General features: G+C 37.0%; 2 protein-coding genes across 2 annotated transcripts; one reads left to right on the forward strand and one right to left on the reverse strand.

Annotated features, from left to right (window-relative positions):
- Positions 1-1,219: 1,219 nt before the first annotated feature.
- On the forward strand, positions 1,220-4,597 carry LOC107186515 (death domain-associated protein 6-like). The gene is made up of 6 exons (XM_015574439.1): positions 1,220-1,262; positions 1,548-1,614; positions 1,744-2,881; positions 2,958-3,460; positions 3,515-3,962; positions 4,051-4,597. The coding sequence occupies exons 2-6, from the start codon at positions 1,558-1,560 to the stop codon at positions 4,545-4,547; spliced, it is 2,643 nt and encodes an 880-aa protein (XP_015429925.1). The 5' UTR covers positions 1,220-1,262; positions 1,548-1,557; the 3' UTR covers positions 4,548-4,597.
- A 316-nt stretch (positions 4,598-4,913) lies between these two features.
- On the reverse strand, positions 4,914-13,265 carry LOC107186617 (kynurenine formamidase). The gene is made up of 8 exons (XM_015574555.1): positions 13,201-13,265; positions 9,762-9,877; positions 8,601-8,702; positions 8,364-8,498; positions 8,215-8,293; positions 7,479-7,670; positions 5,133-5,268; positions 4,914-5,061 (listed from the first exon to the last, which is right to left on the reverse strand). The coding sequence occupies exons 1-8, from the start codon at positions 13,263-13,265 to the stop codon at positions 4,924-4,926; spliced, it is 963 nt and encodes a 320-aa protein (XP_015430041.1). The 3' UTR covers positions 4,914-4,923.
- Positions 13,266-19,074: the final 5,809 nt, after the last annotated feature.

Here is a 19,074-nt window from a genome sequence, read left to right on the forward strand (position 1 = left end):
TATTGATTTTTACAAACACGAATAGTAATGTAATTCATCGTAAAATCATATTGAATACGTTTTTCTGTTTAAAGATCAAGGACTTACGATCGCAGTGAGTAAATTCACTCAAGATAAAAAAATCGCAATCACGGTCGTGAATGAAGTTAAATCACGACCGTGACCGTGATTCGGCGATCACTGTGATAAATCACCGTTAGTGATTTTGCACGCCATCTCTAGTGTGATATGCTGTAAATGTAGTATAGTGTCTGCTAAACAGTACCATAGCATATACATATAGACGGAGCATAAGCTACCACTTTGGGCGAGGGGACCGTAGGATTGGAGGGGAAAAGGCAGCGGTTGTTAGAGGTACCCTCACGAGCATACTCGGCTTCCGTTAGGGGAAAAAGCGGTCTAGAAGAAAAGTCTTCTACCCCTTGGTAACTTTATTCCAGGTAGTGAAATAAATGGTAAATCGAATATTAATTTAGTATATATTTCCGTAACACCAAATACCAAATGGTAGGAGGTGCTTTCACCATTTCCCTACGTTACTTTTTTCCCTAGTGGAAGCCGAGTTTGCTTGTGGGTGTACGTCGGATAGCTTCGGATGCATTCGGTTCGATTCGGCTCGTTGTTAATGGCTGGTGCTCTGTGTGCCGTACTATTATTTAATGCTTTATACTATTTATGAAGTTTGTTAAATACATGTATCTATACAAACGACATGACACACGGAATTTTTAACGTAGAATAGGTATATTCTTTTCATCTCTCATAGCATACATGTATGTAACGTGATTGTATACCCGAATAGCACCAAAAAGGAACGAAGTTACCCGATTTGCTGCTATTCACCCCCTTACCGCGAATCTTACTACCCCGCTCAGTTAATGCTCCGGCTATATATGTCTATGACAGGAGTCGGCTGTGCTTACGGACATCTGCAGATGACTCTAGCTAACTGGGAGAAGGTCCTTTTCTTTACATCACTTTTTCCCCTAGCGGAAGCCGAGCTCGCTCGCGAGAGTATAAAGTACATTCAAAAATTATTATCTGTTATTAGTATTCTGGACAAAAATCATCTTCTCTTGCTCTTTGTTTTGTGTGGATTATCTTACCAGTCGTTGATGGTCCAACATTAATGTTATTTAGTGTAAATTATATATAACTCATAAAATTTATGTAAACAGCAACGTACTTGTTAGTGGAGTATCTATGTAGTTTATACTTTCAATATCTAAGATCTTTACAAGTGTTCCTTTGAAAATAAGAAGGTTAGTTGTCATTTTGTCGTCGTTTCGTTTTAAAAGTCAAAGTTCCCACAAATGTAACCAGTCTAGAAACCAGTGCTTTTACTAATTATGTCCACTGACTTTATTAAATTTTTAATTTACTTATGAATAAAACAATATAAAATATAAAAATAACACTATTTTTAAAGAATCACTACTATGAGCGTACAACAAAATGTTTCAGACGCGACTGTGATCGAATTAATTATTAGTATTGTGAATTTTAATAACAGAATAAGTATTAAATCTATTGTTCTGTTATATTAGGATAATAAATATGGAGCGTAGTGAGGTCATCTGTATTTCATCGGATGATGATGAGAAAACAGATCAGGTTTGTGCGGACTGCCAGTTGTTCTATATCAAATTGTTTAATTTGTGACTTACAAATTACTAATTCACAATTCCTGCAAATTGAAAGTCTTCAGTTATTCAAGGAGGTGTGTGTTGTTTGTTTTTACAGAATGAAGATAATGGAAAGAAAGTATCTGTCATCAAACAGTTACAAAATAATTGTGTTGCACCTGAAAAAATAGAAGTTTTTTCATCTGAAAGTGGAGAAATAGTTACCTGCAGGCGAAAGAGAAAAGCATCTGAAATGGACACTGATGATGGTAGTCCAAATTGTACAGAAGAGTTGCACAAAAAGGTAATCATTCAAGAACTTAGTCAAAAAAAAGATTCCAATGGAATAACAAATATGCAAGAGAAAGAAGAAAAACCTGTATTAAAACCAAAATTAGTCGTAAAAGAGAGTAAACCATTTTCTCCTGTTGTACAAGACATATTTCCTATGTTTATTAGTTTATGCTTGCAAAAGGATCGTTCAGAGGATATGAAAATTATTACTAACAAGTTAAAAAGACGTTATGAGCAATTAGATCCAGTATATGCTAATTCCAATGCTTTTCTTGATTTTGTAAATGAAAAGAGGAACGATATTATAAATAGTAAAAATAAGTTCTATGTATATATAGCGGATGTGATGAATGAAATGAAAAACAGGTGTGATGGGAGGTCTACTTTACTTTTAAATAGTAAAAAGCATACATCTGACGAACAGTATAATGAGAATTCTAACATAATTAGTTCCAATACAGCGCATACAAGTCATATCAATAATACAGGTATGAACAAAAAGAAAGATAGTATTAATGAAGATGATATAATGGATATTAAGAAGAAGAAAATTAAACTAATACTAAGGACAATGAAGGAATGTGAGATGCACATAAAAAAATTAGAAGAAGCAGAAGTAGATTTTGACGCCGAAGACAACAGCACTTATATTAAGTTAGAGAGATACAAGCAACGAATGGTGCAGCTTCATAGAAAATATTGTGAACTCACTGGTGAAAATATTGATGCTGGACGACAATATCTGAGGCCAAAGCATATGAGTACAAGTGGAATTGTGGCTGTAGACCGTGCTATCACAAACTTCATTAATTCTAAATTGTCGAAGTTGAGTAAACATAAAAAAGTTGGTAGTTTCACGGATGCAGTAATTTTTCCAGATTACAAAGATATTTTGGATTGCATTGGAAGATGTAACGAGTCACATAATTTGAGTTTAGATACTAAGCAACAGCAGCGGCTCGGTAAGTCAATAAGATATTTATTAAGATATATATTTTGAATTGATTATTTTTATTTACGATTTGATTTTTTCTACAGCCAAAAAAGCTTTTACCGAATTGGGAGAATATTTGCAACGTTCTCGACGGAATGATTATTGGGATACTTTCTCTTTGTTTCTTGAAAACCAAGAAGACGATCCAGCTTTAAAAAATCCAGAGTTGGCTGAAAAATTGATAGAGAACAAAAGGCTGGGTGAAGAGCGTTTAGCAAATGTGTTTGAATTGTATGTGAAAAAACAGGTAGAGAGTAAGAACAACCCGGAGGATGATAAAACATCCTCGGATGAAGAAGGTGAAGACGAGGACAGTATAGAGAATGAAGATGAAGACAGTAGCAACAAAGATGACGATATTATTGAAGAGGAAGACAGACTGAGTATAGACAAGGATAATAGTACTTCCGAAGAGGAGGATAAAGAAGAAGAAGAGGAGGAGGTCAATGAATTTGTGTTGGTGGTGGAGGAGGAAGAGGTGGAAGAGGAGGAAGAGGAGGAAGAAGTGGTGAAGGAGGGAAATGAAGTGGAGAAGGAGGATAAGGAAGTAGTGGAGGAGGAGAAGAGGAAGAAGAAGGAGGAGGAGGAGGAGGACGAGGAGGAGGAGGAGGAGAAGGAGAAGGAGAAGGAGCAGACGCAGGAGGAGGAGGAGAAAGAGAAAGAGTATAAGCAGGAAGAGGAGGAGGAGAAAGAGAAAGAGCATAAGCAGGAAGAGGAGAAGGAGCAGAAGCAGCAGGACAAGGCGATCGCTTCAAACAAAGACAAAGTAACAATAAACAAGGAAGATACAAAGGATGAAGTAGACGTTGACTATGTTGATATTATAGAGATCAATGAAAATTGTCAGTCAGATGCCAGTGACAGATTAAAAAAAACCGTTAATGATACTAATTGTAAATCAACAAAGTCGAATGATGTGAACATTTCTAATGTTACAAATAATTCTGAGCCACTAGTGTCAAAAGGAAATGATGGTACGACATCGTCTAACACTTCGGCTGATGTAACGCCGTTTACGAAGATAGATGCCTCAATGGTTACAGCAGAAGGTTAGTGTTACACACGTCTAATATCAATGACAAAGATATAACTCGCCAAAACAAACTAAAGGAAGCAATTTGATTTTGTTATATGTAGATGTTGTAGAGGATAGTAACCCGGTAGGAGAGAAAAAACCATTGCTACGACTACGTTCGTTTGCAAAGCCGCCGACGACGTGGAAAGATGGGTCTGGGAAAATAGATGGCTCAGATGCGGAACAAAAAACGACGACAACGCCAAGTAGCAAGGTCATCGTGGATCTCACGACGGAGTCACCGAACGGAACCTCAACTGCTCCCAACAGCTGCGCGGATGTTCAAACTGGTACCAACAAACTTATCTGCATGCGAGAAAAATTAAAGGAGGCTCTGAAACCGACACATACAAAGGTAATCGTCGTAGGAGAACTAGCAAACCATTACAGGAAGGCGAATCTTCAAAACAATCTGAATAGTGCGACGAAATCGCAAAATAAAGAAGAAGTCTCGCCTTTGTGTGGATTATTAAATATAAATACACAAATGCCGACATGTCCTGTGCTAAAGCAATACAGCAATCGGAAAACAGTTACACAAAAGCAAAATTCCAAATGAGACAAAACTGGCAGAGTTTATAAAATTAACTTAAGATCGTTACTTCAGCCATGAAATACGGATAAAATACCGAGTTACTTCCAGCGCGGGATTCATTCTATCCTGTCGAAGCCTGAAATGACTCGAACAGGAGAACTCTAGGCAACATGTTCACTCAATGGTATACGAAAACATTAACGAATGACGGATAACTAACAGACTGTATTCGATAGACTTAATAATTTTTTCTAAAAATTTTGTAATTCATGAACAGATGTTGTATAAGTACAAGAATACAATACACCTAATAAATTTTTGTATATACACCAAAGCATAGGTTTCAAACGGGGAACAGTTGAACAACAACTCTGAAGTTTTCTGGTTGAATCCTGCGGCGTTAGTTAGAAGACATGTGAGCCAATATGGTTTTCGTTAGAAGGAACTCTGGCTCCGTGAGTTTTTCCACGATGTCGAAGTGATCAACGTTCTCGCGAAGCAGAAGATACTGAACGTCATCCACTATGGTGACAAGTTTCTAGAATAAGTGACAAGATTGAAAAAGGCCTTTTAAATGAACAAACGCAGATGATATTATTAATGAGGTACCTGAGCGCATTTGCGTGATTCATTAATGAACTCCGGTGTATCACATTCTCCGTCAGTCACGATAACCTTCAGTCCTTGAATGGGTTTGCGCTTCGTGGTGTCCAGATCGATGAAACTATATGCTTTAATTTCATCCCTAAAATAAAACATTTCATTCCTGATTTATTATACAGGCTGTTTCAGATAAAACTGAACACTTAAATATCTCCTTTATTTTTAACGATGTCAGAAATGTTTCAAACACAGTTTGAACAGAATGGTTTTAAAATAGGAGTTTTATAGGTAGAAAATTTGTGTTGAATCTTTTTTGTTGTCACCAGTATGTTTTGGACGGAAAGCATGTACTCTTTTTCTATTACATCTTGTAGCACGTGTTATGATGCATTGAAATATCGCACTTGTGCTACAACAGTAACACAACTCGAAAAACGTGTTCATCGAGTTATCATTATGAGAAAGTTGCAGGAACACCGTTCGATCAGTCCTGAGAAGTTTAATCTATTAGTTTCATCAGTTAGCTGGCAGATGGCAATTATGTCACTCATATTAGGGAAACTGATGTTTTTGAGTTGTCTCACTTTTGTAGCAAGGGTGTGATGTATATAAATTATGAACTTGAGGTGACCATGAACATTTGAAAAAAATAATGAAATTCTGAGGTAATGTTAGGATGCTATGTGAACTTACTTTTTATGTATCACAAATGCTCAAAGTGATGTCCATCGGCGACGATACACTCTGTAAAACGAGATATCAGAAATTACGATGTTCTTTCAATTAATCCCGACTGTCATCAAGGTTGTAAGTTAGACATATTTGAATGCACATTCTACAGTATGCAATAGAAAAAATGTACAGAGTGGGGCAGAAGTCGCGAAACGATTTAAAATAAGAATAATTTTAAAAATATTTGACTTAAAATTTATTTCTTTTCAAAATAATAAAATATAATTTATGGAGATTTTTGTAAGCTAAGTATAAAAATTTATGTCACATAGGTGCTCGCCATTTTTGGCTTCACAAAGTTGGGCTCTTTTAAGAACATTTTCCATGACGTTTGTAAGAATATCTGGCATTAAATTCCGTATTTCGATTCGAATGTTTTCCTTCAGCTGTTCAAGGGACCTTCGCTTATTAGCGTACACCTTCTCCTTAAGGAATCCCCAAAGGAAAAAATCCGGAGCCGTTAAATCGGGTGAGCGCGAAGGCTAGTTAAATCCCGAATTTCGAGAAATTAATTGTTGGCCAAAAATCCGTCTTAAAATGTCCATGGTGGCTCAGCCAGTGTGTGCAGTGGCACTGTCCTGTTGGAACCACATCTCAGGATTATCATCGGTAACTGGTTTTAAAAAATTTTCCAACACATGGCGATATCGTTCACCAGTTATTGATACCGCATTGCCATTGTTGTCTTCGAAGAAGTATGGTCCAATAATTTGTTGCGATGTAACAGCACACCAGACCGTACATTTAATGGGGTGTAATTGTCGCTGATGGACCACCCTCGGATTTTCAGTACCCCATACTCTACAGTTTTGTCTGTTTACAAAACCATTTAAATGGAAATGAGCTTCATCGCTCATTATCAAATTATGAATATAATCGTTGTGATTGCTGGCCACTTCTTGCAATCGAACAGCATAGACGAGCCGTGTTTCATGATCTGTTAGTTTCAATTCTTGAACTAATTGCACTTTGTACGGAAACATCAGTAAATCTTCTCTTAATATCCTTCTTAATGATCTCCTAGAGAGACCTAATTCAGCAGAACGTCTTCGTGTCGATGTTCCGGGATTTTCCTGAATACTCTGCTGAACGCGTTCAATATTCACATTGTTTCTGGTAAAACATGGTCTTCCGGACCTTGGAAGGTCACATACCTCACCATGCTGTTGAAAACGTTGAATCATTGATTTAGAAGGTGGATTTCGCACATTAAAATAACGATGATAAGCTCTTTGAGTCAGTATCACTGAGCGATGATTTTCAAAATAAAACTCAATAATTTTGGTACGTTGAATAACGCTGTACGCGTCCCTAATAAATCTCCCAGGTATACTTTAAAAATTCTACAAAGAAAAAAAAGGAAAGAATCTAAGTTAAAGGAATTACGAATTTGTTCAACCGCTTCGCGACTTTGCTCCACCCTGTATATGATTTTCTGCAAAAAAATACCAGTGGCCATACAAAAATTCGAAAAAGAACAATCATATATATAAATTTTTTTATACGATACTCCTCTTTTAAAACCATTCAAACGGTGTTTGCAACGTTTTTTATATTATTAAAAATAAAGAAGATAGGAAGTGAAATTAACAAAATTCACAGAACCATCGAGGTACTCACTTCGTAAGCTTCAAGGCATCGTTAATAGTGGTACCAAGTAAAGGGTTTAGGTTATAAATACCCCCTATTAGGACCAGACCTTTCAACAAGTTCATGTATTCTCGCGTCATCATTTTATTCAGCCAAGGTTCGTCGAATAAAAGGCTCATCGCCAAATGTGCACCGGCACTGTGACCGGCGACCCAAACGCACCTGAACCAAATAATTCGTACAGAATCATTTAAATTTATCTTCGTTTAACCTTGGAAACACAAGCTAGGATCTGAATGTCCTCATAGAAAGTTAAGTTTTTTGGGAAACGTTGCGCTCAAATTTCGGGGATACAAATGCTTCCATCTATGTTCGGATGGATATTTATTTTTTATTATACTCCCTTGCTGTATTTTGTTTAACCCTTGTGTACTGTTCAAGTAATTGTTACACGGGTACACATTTGGTGTCATGAAATTGAAATTACAATCGAATTACGGAAACTATTGCTTCATATCTAGACAGTCACATGTATAAAGTATCCCAAAAAATGATGGAAACCGAATGTTTCGTTTGAAATCAAATTGTTTCTGAACAGCAAGCTTGTTACTGAAGTACCAAGCAACGGAACTAGAATTTTATTCTTCAGGTGTAAATGTTTGGTAATTAATAATCGTGGTTTTTTAGATCCTAGGGTTTCAATTAAATCGGAACACAAGATACGTGTGTATCCGGGATTAAATATTTGAGTGACGATTACACATACCTGCTTCCGTTATCAGAAGCCAATTTTAAAATTTCTTCGACGGCCATCTTTATCTCTGATATTATATCTCCGAGTCTGACTGAAGTAAATAATTACATGTATCATCGAGATTACTAATTATGAAGTAAATGGGAAGCAACGCGATTTACCTTGAGGACACAAGTCATAACCAATGGTTATCACTCTAATTCCTTTACCCACGAGCACTGGCACCGCGAATGTAGCCACATCTCTACTACCTTCTTGCCAATATCCACCATGGATGTATATGAATATTGGAGCGTCTAAAATAAAAATGAAACAGGATTAATATAAATCGAAATTGTTGCATTGAAATTATATTGTAATTAGTTAATAGCAAATGAAAGAAATGTTCATTTGTGCACCTTTGGGTAAATTGGTTCCGTAGACATCGTACTTAGTTCGATCTGTGCTCCCATATGGAACATCCAGTTTATGTTTTACGACTTTACGAGCCTTCTCCGTAACTGGAACAAATTTTCCCATTAGGAAACATTTTATAAGCGGACTCTCATTCTTTTAATTCGTGTAAAGTGAGCCGCCTCGAAAAATAGAAATTATTTTGGCGTGTTGAACAATCAGGTATCATCTTACAAATATTGAATTGTTGCGCGTGGAATATCTGACCTATCACCGACTCGATATCGTAGTCTTTCTAATTTATGACTAATTTTAAATAAGCTAAATTAATGTAGTGTTTTTGTAATTATCGTAAATAGAGCGTGGTTATTTATATAAGTTCGTATATTCATTGACTGATCCACAAGGACAGAAATTCCATTAAACTTCAATGCAATGCTTTTAGTTTCCTGTGTTCTGTATGTATATCTATGTTCACTACAAAATGCATACAATATAGAGTTCAATTATAATAAATCAAAATTTCTTCAAACAATTTACGTTTCACGTCTTTTTCTGTATTCTTGCGTCTAGTGAAATTGCCCACCTCAGTTTAAGATCCAAATTAACTTTACCCACGAACACTTAACAAAGAATATAGTAACGTAATATTATATCCCGTTTATACAACGACCAGAAAACCATTTTCATCCTTTATTTCATACCCGACGCTTTTCGTTGCAGTTAACTTTTAGGCTGCCGGGAGTATCCCTTTTGGTACATTGACGAAATCCGAAATTCAATAAAATGCACTTGTTATATACAGTGACTGCCAAAAGTTTCCGGTCAAACTGTAATTTCAACATATCTTTTAAAAAAAAAATACATATATGTATATAATACGAATAAACTGTTGATACACCCATATTGAGAATACATTGCTTCTTGAGATATGTGATAATACAAATTTTCTTCCATAAAAGTAGTTTGAGCTTTTGCTTCTAACAAATACAGGTCCGACAAAAGTTATGACAAAGATATAGTGAAATTATAGTTCGGGCGGAAACTTTTGGCAGACACTGTATATACATAAATGTTTAACCAAAAAAGATCACTTTTTTTACGACAAAATCTAATGGGGTTAATAAACTCGTCCGTCGCCGTCCGCCTACACCCGCCGGTTTTACCTGCCATGGCGAATTTGTAATAGTGCGCCAATATCTCCTCGTGCCCGAACCTCTTGCTCCATTTGCTCGGTGTGTACTTCACCTCGTGGTCCTGCACAGATGACACACTGATCAATCTGATCAATCACCCACCCGTGGATCATCAGCCCTGAGTAAGTAGGGCCTGTTAACTCCCATTAGAATAGTATGGTCAGCAGAATTAGGTACATACGTAAATTTTTTATTTCCTACGCAACATGTGTCTTAAATGTCGTAAATGTGTCGTAAACGTCGTATATCTGGAATGAAAATATTTATAACGTGTTTCTAACCTATAAAACGGTTAAACTTTACTTTCCCGGACCAAAAATTATTGACTTTTTTTTATACATCCCGGTAGTATTCAACGAGTAGAATCTGAAAATGCAAGTTTTAAGTTTAAGAATCCACCGGTTCAAAAGTTATGCGTATGTAAAACCAAGTATTTTTAGCGTACTTTACAGATTAGTTTAACGCCATATTGACTTCTATACAAAATACGTACAATTGTCAAACATACAATTCGTACAAATCTATACAAAGTTCGTATAGAAGTCAATATGGCGTTAAACTAACCTGTACAGTACGTTAAAAATGCTTAGTTTTACATACGCATAACTTTTGAACCGGTGGATTCCTAAACTTAAAACTTGCAATTATAGATTCCACTCGTTGAATATTACCGGATGATATAAAAAAAATTCAATAATTTTTGGTCCGAAAAAGTAAAGTTCAGCCGAATTTTTTTTTATCTAATATCCCTTTTAGCGTAATTAATTCAGAACATTTAAAAGCATTTATTAATGCACTGAATGATTAATATTAGCCTCCTACAAGGGAGGCACTGGTAACAATAATTTTGGATGCACAATATGATGAGCTTGTTAATTCTACAAGGTAAGATGAATCAGAAGATGGAGTATTACTAATTGATGGGTAGAAAAATTCAACAGTTAATAGTAAAACTGTTGTGGTCGTGGTCAAAGTTACATGCTACATGTGGCCAAAAACCTTTTCTAGATTCTTTGAACTTTAGTACAATAACAGAAACTGGAGAGGTTGAGGGTGAAGTTGTAAAACAATTAATTTCATTACTACTGACAGCTTTACATTTATTAATATTAATATTCTTTTCGTAAACGTTTTCAGTCTTATCTGTACACATGGTATTGCAACTTACCATACTTACATCATATCTATTGTTATTAATCTTATCATAAACATATTTATTTACTTGATTGAAAAATTTTCATTTTGTTTATTGCATACCCATTTATGCGGATCTAATCCCTTCACAGCTGTATTTCCAATATCACAGTTGCACACTGCAAAACGCTACATTTTCGCCTTTTTCATTCTTTCTCCTACTGAACCCCAAAGGTTCATATTGATTATGTTCTTTTCTACCATCGACTTTTTGGCAATCACAAATAATTCATATACAGTAGACATTCGTTTACTGCCGAACCCTTTATTGCAGCATGGGAACGCCCTTCGCTCACACGTATTTCTCACCACGTGCGCGCACCCCACTCTGTCGTCCAGCACGCCCAGGACGGAATACATACGGTGTCGCGTTTCACTCGTATATTTCATTACAGCTTGAATACAGGTTGAACTTTTCTGTTACTCCATATTAGTAGCATCTAAATGAATAACTTATTTTCCTGGAAAAATAGTCACATTGGTTCAGTTTTGCTCCTTACTGTATTTTGTTGCAATCTCTAATTTGTGTTTTTCAACACTTTTATACATAAATAAGATAATTAATAAGCAAATGTAGTTGTTAATCATTTTGTATGTCACAATTAAACAAATTCAAATATTCATATTATTGATTACATTGTTTTCAATAAAGAAGAATCAATGAAACTACTGTTCATTTATACATCCATTATAAACAATGGTCCAGTAACTTTGATCACATTAATTATCTTCATTATTTGTACAGGTATAAACAAATTTTATTCACAAAACTTATCTGGTATCAGAGGAACTATAACATAGCAGAAATAATTTTGTTATAGGTCGAGGAGAAATTAACAGTTTGTGACATATTTCACATTTTGTATATAAAATATCCCACGAATTATTAATTTTTTTCACATAGTACCTAAATATTTTATTACGCACAATGTTTAGAAGAATCCACTTACGTAAAAAAATATTTTTATTCCACAATATTTTAGTATCATTAAAAAGAAAACATAATTAATCTTGAAAACTCAGGATATCCTCGACCAACGAAAAAATTGTTACTGCAAATTAATAGCCCTTTCCATACTAAACAATTTCTGTGAATAAACTTCTTTGATATCTCCAAAAATAACGAAGATAATGAAGATGATCGTAAAATGCGTATATCCAGCCCACCCTATATACACGTAAGTCGCACAACTGAATGGCCGAATGGAGGGGAGAGCGCGCGGGTGATTGGAGTTTCCTTATTGCAGTATTCCTGGAATTCTGGCCCTCTGCAGTCCCGAAGGCTAGAATAAACGAATGTCTACTGTACCTGTATAATAAAAGTTAATTTGAGGTTATATTTCGTATTTACTATTACACCTACAATATTACATTTTTAACATTACATACGAAAAGGAGATATGTATTGTTTTTACTTATTTAAAAACGACACGTTATACAATACTAATTTCCAATACCAAGTGGTACGGGCATCGTAGGAGGCCCTTTCCCAACACTATTTTTTTCCCTAGCGGAAGTCGAGTCTGCTCTTGAGGGTACCCCCGTGGTCCTGAGTCTCTCGAAACAGCAAATAATTAGATCGATAGGTGCATACGTACCGAAATAGACATTTGCGATTATTAGCTGCCACTGATCACGAACGATGGGACTGTCAAACGTTCCGATAACCGCGGGTGTCACTTTCGTTGGCAGTACCAGTCTCCTTCGGATACTATCGCAGCCAACTTCGGTCGTCTGATAAAAGCTGGGATTTTTGCGGAACGTTGGAAAATATCGCCGCCTGCCTGTCGGAGTAACACTTAGAAGATAACAACATTGTCTACGAGTCGACTGTTTTATTCACCTTAAATTCGATTCTAGCCTCCGTTGGGAACTTGCAATTAAATCGTCTGACACCAGCGAGGTGTTTTTCGGCTACAGATCGAACCACTAGTTACGTACCGTCAACGCTCGCGAAAGACTAAACCTGACTAAACCCAACAACGAGCTGTAAAGTGAACGCTTGTGTCCCCGTAGTCAGGGTTCTTGTTTTTTTCTCTCTATGGAGCGTACGACGATGTACGACTCTCACTCCTGGTGTATTAAATGTCGGATCAGAGCGGGTGAAATTGTCGGTGGACAGACGCGTGATATTTTCGTCGCTTATGGCAGGGATGTTCAACACACGCGTTTTTCTTTTTTGTCATTCTTTATTTATTTTTTATCTTTAGTTTACGTTCCTGTACATTTGTTGTCTTCCATATTTGGTGATCCAGCCACTGCATTGACATTAACAAACATGTTTACATTACCCACAGGTACAAATCTGCATTACGTATTACATAAATGATTACAATGCATATAATCTGAAGGGAGTATTTTATCGTAATTCGTAAAAAAAAAAAAACGATTTTGTATACTAACTAATACTATTTACTAATACTAATTATTAACCGATACTACTTTTATATTAACCCTACCACATGAAAAACTTTAAATGTGTTTTTCTCAAACGATACTTTTAAGATTAGCGCATATTTTACTCAGAAACTATTGGGCGGATCGACTTGGAATTTGGCACGCACACATATAGAGTGCATTTCAAGCTATCGCTCGGCCTAAAAACCTTTGAATATCTTTAAAATTACTACTCCGGGGCATGAGAAATATAATTTTTTTTGTAAATATCTTACAGACTTTTTCTTTTAAAGCCCTGTCATTTTGTCAATTCCTTTTTTTACAATATTTATTCTAGTTCTGGCGATAGCTACATTCATGGAGAATAAAACGGAATTTTGTTTGTTTTTTTTCGGACGACTAGGACGCACTCAATGCGCCTGATTGCGTCTGTGTTTTAAACGCTATTTCGCGACGTGACTTGCGCGCCTGTTTGTAATTGCGACAATTTTTAATAAAATGTTTTACAGAAGTTTGTGTTATGACTTTAAACGTATATGTATAAAGATGCATGCGAAATCCCAGCTTACTATGAAAGTTTGATTTTTTTTTTCTTTAAATCAATTCCCAACAATTACATTGAAAACGGACGTCTACACTAGAATATACATATGTATTTCTAGATTCTTTATTTAGAGGTCGTTCGCTCACAAGACGATCGTTGTTTGACCGAGTGTTATCTCGACGCGTACACGTCTTTATCAATTTTGGTAAATCGTTATGCTCGTATTATCAACAGTTAAGATGGTCTACTTCCATTACAAACATACGAGACGCGAAATTACAATGTGTGCGCGGTTACGCAACGTCGTATAATCGGTAGAAACGTGTCACACATGTCGAACATTCCTGTAAATAATTAACTGTTTAATGGATTCCTTGACCTGTGGACAGTGTAACAGTACTCGTAAGCTAAGAACGCGTAAATTTATTGGAACAGCGGATACGTAATCGCGGATTATTTAGGCGACATATGATACATACCCTGCTGGCCTTTATTTATGAATTTTTCTCATTTCTTATACAGACTCCTCTCCATTATCGTCCCGAACTCGGGTCCGCGCCGAGACAATAATCTTATAAGGAGAAATGCTTCAGACCTTCGTATATTTGTTTTTTACTCGAAGCTCGAGCCTCGGAAACAAAAGCGAAAGGGCAACAAAGTATGCGCTTGACAGGCTCCACGGCCTCCACCCCCCCCCAGTGGTGGGGATGACGCCTGGACAATAATCGTGTAGAACAAACCAGACGATAATTGAGAGGAGTCTGTATCACTTTTTTTTCGTGTACATTGCTCATCGCAAGAAAAACTACACTCCTGTCTTAATTTGCAATGCTTTCTGAAACATTTAAGGTGCGTCCCCATCATGCCGATCGGCAAAATCGAACATATGGGGATATGTCATTGGTACGTGCTAACAGGTCGCGCGGTATAATGGGAAGCAAGACAGGCCGATTGGTTTTATTGATCAGTTTTACCGATCGGCATAATGGAAACGCACCTTCATGTGGCTGTTACTTTCTCATATCACCGCACAATTAATTGTAGGGGTTATTTTCTTTGAAAATGCCCATTCTTTATACTCTTGTAGTCTGATCCGACTACAAACTTGATGCAGGGAATATCATTAAAAGTAGCATTTTATGTTAGTTGGCCTATACACGATTTTTCCCAAATGTTTTCAAATTGAAGGTAAACAGCAATTTTCTATACGACCAACCAAAATATATTTTTTATTTATAATATAATGAAAAATGATCATTGGCAATGTCGTTGAAATTCGTAGATATAATTTTTATACGCTATCCCAGATAGCACATGACATCTTGAAGACGTCCATTTTACGGCTATCTTAGGTCTAAGGCGCCTTTAAGCCATCTTCAAGGTATCATTGGGCGTCATGTACTATCTGGGATTAAAATGTATTAGTGGATGTTTAATACCAATTAGTAATATGATTCTTTATTGACTAGAGAATCAGGTATAAACCACCTTAACAAGGGCTTACGTGTCTAGAGGCCCTGTAGAACTACATGAAAACATTTTACAAGTTACTACGGAGCAGTCGTCCATAATTATCAAAGAATCGGCGTAGAAGTTGAAAATACATTAATCACTACTGACAAAAAGTAGTTTATTCTAACGAACATACATATCGAAAAAACTGCATTATGTACTTGCATGGGATGATCTAATAGATGCATCAAGGCGTACAGGTACGGAACTCCATAATAGCTGCATTAAAGGGAGAAAAAATGATACTACAAGAAGTTTTATAATACGACGAATCTAAAAACAGGACTTTAAAAAAACGAAGGTACTGACATACTTCTTGTAGTCTTTGTAAAACAGTAGAATGCACAGCGTAAAACACAATTTCAATGTAACACAACGTAGTAACCGTGCTGACTTCATACAATATTGATTTTTTTTATCATTGGTTCGCAGAAATTTGAGTAGAATCTATAGAGGATTTGTCGTGAGTGAATAATAGTAATTAGCAAATTTTCTTCTTTTGAAGTAACAGTGAAAGGAAAAGTTATAGTGGAAGATGAATAATAGAAGTATCGAAACCATTCTTCTTTTCGAAATAATGACTTTATAAAATTGTTAAACGTATCGAAGAATGATAATTTTGAAGGAACAAGCAATAAATCGATTTCAAAATTTTGTAGGGTAACTTCATTTAATAATTTTACGTGTTGTTTAATCTAATAGTCCTCTCACTTGGGAACGTATTAATATTTAACATCTCTTTCATTAAACAAAATAGTTTTATACATTTAATATGAAGAATAAATTAATAATTAATTAAAATCTGCGAGCAATCGCATTGTTCCTATAACTCGCACCTCGAAGATTAAGGTAATTCTTTTATACATACTTTAAAAATTCAACATACGTTATGTTTTTATTATGTACAATAAGTAAAGTGGTAGTATTAAAGACACTGGTGGTAATTGAGACATTTACCCTGGGCCGTTTAAATTGGCCACTGTCGTCCGCAGTTGCCTAGGGATAGGGTTGCCATCCTTCAGAATTTTCCCAGATTTGTCCTCTTTTTTAAGGAATCCAGGAACGTCCAAAGGGATTTTCTGTAGTAATCGAGGTTTTTTGATAAGTTAAGTTTGCGTATTTTATAAGTTATTTTAAATCACAAATAAATTCCTACATTGTACAAGTATATTTTATCGTTATTGTTTGATTTTGGTTACAGTCTATAATTTACAGCAATCTCTGTCTTGGGATGTCGTACCTAATGCAAAAAATAGTTGGAAGTGTCCGGGTTTCAAGTGAAAATGTCCGGGATTTTAATACTCTCTGTTCTAGATTAATGATTTTACGGATGGCAGCCCGTTCCCACGGGCAATGTCGATGCCTCTTAGTCCCAGCGAGAAAATATGTAATACAAACCACAAACGAGTACACACGAAGTTGACAAATCGACTCGTTATCCTCCTGGTTAACGAATCGAGCTGAAATTAACGACTAATGGCCTGGTAACGCGAGATTAATTGGTGTCGTTACAGCCTAATTTCCCTTTGGTGGCTCAATGAACTGCCGAAATGAGGCATCAGCGTACCAGTTCGGAGTAAAACCGTGTATAAACGCAAGGTTGAAGTCACTCTACGGGCGTAGGAGCGCTAAAGGGTGAATTATATCTGCTGGAAGGTATACACCGAGGCTGTTGCACGGCCGATGGGTGTAGCGAGAATAGGCTACGAGGGTCGCGTGGAGAGATTGAAAACCAGAAAAACCGGTCCTTTCCTTTTGGCCCCACTCTTCCGTAACGCGCGCCATTCTCTATGGAGAAGTCACCAGGTAGGCCCCCGTAGCCAGCTGATGTATCGAGTATCCGTGCCAAGTCGACGCCAACCCGCAGACCGCAGGTAAGGGAAACCTTTTCTGGTCGAAAAAAAATTACGCGGGTTCAAGGGATACTTTTGTCCACAGAGCCGAATGCAGCGGGGAAATACGAGCGGGGAGGGATGGAAACGACGTCCGTCCATCCGAGATCCACGACCCACATTATGCTCTCCGTATCGATGATCGGGGCATCGTTTCGATCGTCTGAAGCAGCGATGAGCAACCTTCGTTTTCGCAACGGGCCAAAATTGGCAAAACACAATATAAAACTCGAGAACGGGCCGCTGCAACTACAGTATTTAAAAAAAAAACATAATTTGTTAAGACAAAAATGATTAATTAACATCACCTTTCATTTCATTTATATTTTTTGTTTTATGCACTTTAGTTGATTAAAGTGGGTTTTACGAAAAACTTCAACGGGCCGCGAGTTAAGAGGACACACATATACACCTAAAAAATTTTAAATTTTCGATTTGTCGATTTTTAGCCTACTCTTAAAGTTGATTTGATAAAAATTAAAGGTAATATACAAAAAATAAAGACGAGTGCGTCCCAGCGCTTATCTCACTGGCCCAAAGGATGCACGGTTCAGTGCTGTCCCATCATGTAGCTTCCGATCGTAGGTGAACTTGAGTGCACCGCGAATCGAAACCCGCAACCAACGAAGGCTGGATGGCACCTGAACGGGATTTCGTCGATTCCACGTTTAATCGCGGTAGAGAAACATCCTCCGTCGCTCGCCTTGATGGCCCTTCTCAGTTTACGCGTCTCGCAACCGGTTCCTCCCTGAGAGTAGTGCATACTGGGTTAATTTATTTGACCCGCCGACTACGCTCGCTTCCAATTAGCCTCCGCAGCATTAAATAGGCAGTCCTTTTATACACGCGTACGGCCCTCGGCAAAAATATAGGATCATCGTGTGATCCCGGTCGAATGTCGCGGCTATTAATAGCAAAGACTCGTGTGCCCCTGCAGGGCTGATTTCGCGAGCAATCTTCTATCGAGAGTCATCGAGCGCGGCAGGCGTGAAACGCGTTCGCGTTGTCGCGATAATGTTCCCACGCGTATTCTGCATTCCATGATTGGGAGGGGGTGGGAGAGGCCGCCTAAAATCGGCATCTCGACGGTCAAGACGCGGGTGAAAGCGGTGCCGCCGAATGCTGGAGGTCGTAAGTCCTCCACGGAGTTAGGACAATCCCGTTGGAAAGCCTTTTATCCGACGTATTAGGGGCCCACGTCATCGGTCAGGGATGGGATCGACGTGCGTTACGAAAAGTAGCACGTTTCATTTGTCTTATGACGACTATCATATTTTAGTCTATCCCGAAAAGAAGCACGTTTCATCGTTTCCCACGATAACTAGCATGTTTGACATTCACTACGATAACAAGCACGTTTCACAGTTCGCCACGAACAATAGCGTATTTCGAACACTGCGGCGAAAAGTAGAACGTTGCAAATGTCTTACGAAGGCTAGCACATTTCAGTTTACAAATAGTTGACGTACAATGACATAAAATTGGCAAGAGAATAAATAAAAACACACATACTTAAGAGTAAAGTTATAATATATATTTTATTTAAAAGTTTCATTAAAATGAACCATTTGTTTGGATTTAATAAAAAAAATAAAAGTGCACTTATATTAGTGACATAAAATTGAGCACACGCTTGATATTTAAGAATTATAATACATAAAGAAATAAATATTATCGCCGTGGAAGGGACATACTCAATTTTTGGATAAAGTAGGGTGAAATACTGTCCCATTCTTCTATTACG

This window comes from Dufourea novaeangliae, unplaced genomic scaffold (genome assembly GCF_001272555.1).
Source record: "Dufourea novaeangliae isolate 0120121106 unplaced genomic scaffold, ASM127255v1 scaffold2, whole genome shotgun sequence".
Lineage (NCBI taxonomy): Eukaryota > Metazoa > Arthropoda > Insecta > Hymenoptera > Halictidae > Dufourea > Dufourea novaeangliae.

Coding starts and splice junctions, on each gene's coding strand:
- LOC107186617 (XM_015574555.1), bottom strand. CDS start 13,265: ATGTTTGTTAATGTCAATGCAGTGGCTGGATCACCAAATATGGAAGAC. Junction 8,294..8,363: donor TTATGACTTGTGTCCTCAAG/GTAAATCGCGTT, acceptor TATTTACTTCAG/TCAGACTCGGAGATATAATA. Junction 7,671..8,214: donor GCTTCTGATAACGGAAGCAG/GTATGTGTAATC, acceptor TATTTGGTTCAG/GTGCGTTTGGGTCGCCGGTC.
- LOC107186515 (XM_015574439.1), top strand. CDS start 1,558: ATGGAGCGTAGTGAGGTCATCTGTATTTCATCGGATGATGATGAGAAA. Junction 3,461..3,514: donor TGGAGAAGGAGGATAAGGAA/GTAGTGGAGGAG, acceptor GAGGACGAGGAG/GAGGAGGAGGAGAAGGAGAA. Junction 3,963..4,050: donor CTCAATGGTTACAGCAGAAG/GTTAGTGTTACA, acceptor TGTTATATGTAG/ATGTTGTAGAGGATAGTAAC.